Source organism: Trachurus japonicus, unplaced genomic scaffold (assembly GCF_045865225.1).
Source record: "Trachurus japonicus isolate A0001 unplaced genomic scaffold, Traja_1.0 AP029667.1".
In the NCBI taxonomy this organism is placed as follows: Eukaryota; Metazoa; Chordata; class Actinopteri; order Carangiformes; family Carangidae; genus Trachurus; species Trachurus japonicus.
In genome coordinates this window covers 1-2,538 of record NW_028219800.1, presented here as the reverse complement: position 1 = coordinate 2,538, position 2,538 = coordinate 1, and the positions used below count along the sequence as shown (strand labels likewise).

Sequence of the window (2,538 nt, the reverse complement as noted above, 5' to 3'; positions counted from 1 at the left end):
GGCAGATAATAGCTCGACTGCTCTGCGTTTTTCTTTTTCACCGAAAATAAACGCAAAAACACGTCCATCCGAGAACTAATGTGACACGAAACGATAGATTGGAGTTTTAGTGAAAAGGTGATACTGACCTTTGAAAAGTTTGTCAAAGATTGCCGCTCAAAAATGGGAATTTATTCTTCAGTCTCTAAAGCGTTGTTCTCGCTTTAAAACGAAGGAGGAAAAAAAGGAAAAAGTACATAGGAGAGCAATAGGAGACACGTTTCCCATGATGCATCTGGGACGAACATATTACATACATGCGGCAACATGATAAACAACTGCGTGAGCACAGTCGACGTGCCATGTCGCGCAACAAGTTTTTCCTCAATCTTGACTATTTGATAGTTTTGTTCGTTTTTGAGTATTGTTTTTAGCTTTTTAATAAAGGCATTTTCCCTCTGAGTAAAACAATAATAAAAAAAAACAAAAACAAACATCAAACTGTGGATATCAAGAGGAACACATAAAAGGAGTGTAATCCAGTTCATCACAATACTCTTATTTTTATTTTTGCTTATTATGTAATGAAAATAAAAATATACCTGCATCAACATAAAAAGACCCTTGATTATTCCCAACACCATACCACACTGTGTACAAAACACCTCTCTCATATAGCAAAAAATAAGTGTTATAAATTGATATAAGGCTGAAGAAAGATTTCATAATAATAAAGTTTTAACTTCTATTTATTTAATAAAATTATGTTGGACAATTACACTGTCTGGCCTGCAGGTGGCGCCGCCGCCTTCACTGCAGCCGCAAGTACAAGAAGAAGAGGAAACGTGTTTCTCTTTTCCTCCCCCAGTCGTCCAACATGGCGGCCGCCAGGAGGTTGAAACGCGTGGCGGCTTCACAGCCTGGTTTTCTGAACTTTAAGTCCGAGGAGTCGCTGAGCGGCCGCAGAAAACGCGTGAACAAGAACAAGAAGAAAAACTGGAACAAATTCAGCGACGTAAACGACGTCGAGGACTTTTTAGAGGACGTCAGGCACCAGGAGAGGACCACGGGGTGAGTTGACCAAGCATGTGTGTTCGTGGGGGGACGACAAATAAAGTGTTAAACTGGTGTAATGTAGAAAATAAGACCTGAGATGCTTTATCATAAATGTATTTTCAGTTTATTTGAACTGATGTCACGTTGGTTTCGTCTAATCTCCCTCAAAAAACACTGTCAACATGCAGTGAGTCTGAATATGAAACCTGTTTATATAAAAATACTGCTTCACCCAACAAGCTGAAAAGCTGAGGGGCATGTGACTTTACTTTTTGCCCTTTGTTGGTGTAACGTGGGAAGCTAAGACCATAAATGCGCTTCATCTTAAATGTTATCAGTTTCTTTGAATAACTACACGTTTGTTCAAGGTTTTGTTTTATTCTCCTCCAAAAAAACATGGCGTCAACAAACAGTGAGAGTCTGAATTCATATTAAATCTGTTAAATAAAATACTGCTCCACTGGTCCACCTAACATGCTGAAAAACTGAGGGGCATGTGACTTTACTTTTTGTTCTTTGTGTAGTGCTGATAAAAAAATTCAAAATCAATTGACATATATAATAAGTAATTTTACCAACCAATATGTGCTATGATTGTAAATGTTGTGTTTATTGGATTGTTGGTTGGATAAAACAAAGTGTGCGTGTGTGTCCAGTGATGATCCCATCCTTGCGCTCCCAGTATTTCCTTTATGGGAATGTGAAGACCAACATGGAGCTCAGACAAATTGTTGTGTGAACAATCGTCTGGGATCTGAGGAAACGCATTAGGAAATAAAAGTTTGGAGATGGAAACAGATTTTAATTTAAGAAGTTTATTTACATATGTAGAGTAAAAACACAGAAGCTTCTAAAACTATGCAGTGAAATTTGTGCTTTGCTGATCTCCCCAAACAAATAATTTGCAAGAAATAAAAAAGAAGAAGTTGTATTTTTCTCAGTTGTAAGCACAGACTGTATATGAATAAAACAGTTGTAAGTCTAAAATGTGGCATGATGTGGTGTCTGTGTGTTTCAGGGGTCTGCTGTCTGAGAAGCCAGATGACAGTTTGTTCTTTGTGGATGCTGGACCAACAAAGAAACCTGACCAGAAAGGTAAATGTGTGATATTCGTAATAGAAACTTCCTCTGACCTACAGTTGTAAAATGAAAAAACAAAAACAAGTAAAAAGCAGTTGCATTCTTATATGTATTTTAGGATTATAATAAACAGTGTATTTGTCACCTAATAATTTGTTTTTTGTGTTGAACAGAAGAACCCGTTGAGGGGAAGAAGAGGAAAGGGAAGGCGTCGCGGCCTCTGAGGATAGATCTGATCCTGCAGCACGACTCCCTCGTTCCTCCGCCTAAAGAGTCAGTACCATCATACCCGAGTACTTTAATTTTCCGTCTGTGGCTCGATTCACACTCGGACACAATTAGTTTAACATCCTCTCGTGCTATTTGAAGGATTAATGTACAGGCTGCAGGATGTGAAACAAGCAGCTCGGTAGTTTTAAAATG

At 38.3% G+C, this 2,538-nt stretch overlaps 1 protein-coding gene across 1 annotated transcript; it reads left to right on the top strand.

The window, feature by feature from the left end:
• Nucleotides 1-774: 774 nt before the first annotated feature.
• Nucleotides 775-2,408, top strand: LOC146961012 (ribosome biogenesis protein NOP53-like; the record flags this gene model as incomplete). The annotated part of the gene is made up of 3 exons (XM_085771858.1): nucleotides 775-1,050; nucleotides 2,054-2,130; nucleotides 2,289-2,408. Coding segments are annotated over 3 exons (473 nt in total), but the record flags the coding sequence as incomplete, so codon positions are not given.
• Nucleotides 2,409-2,538: the final 130 nt, after the last annotated feature.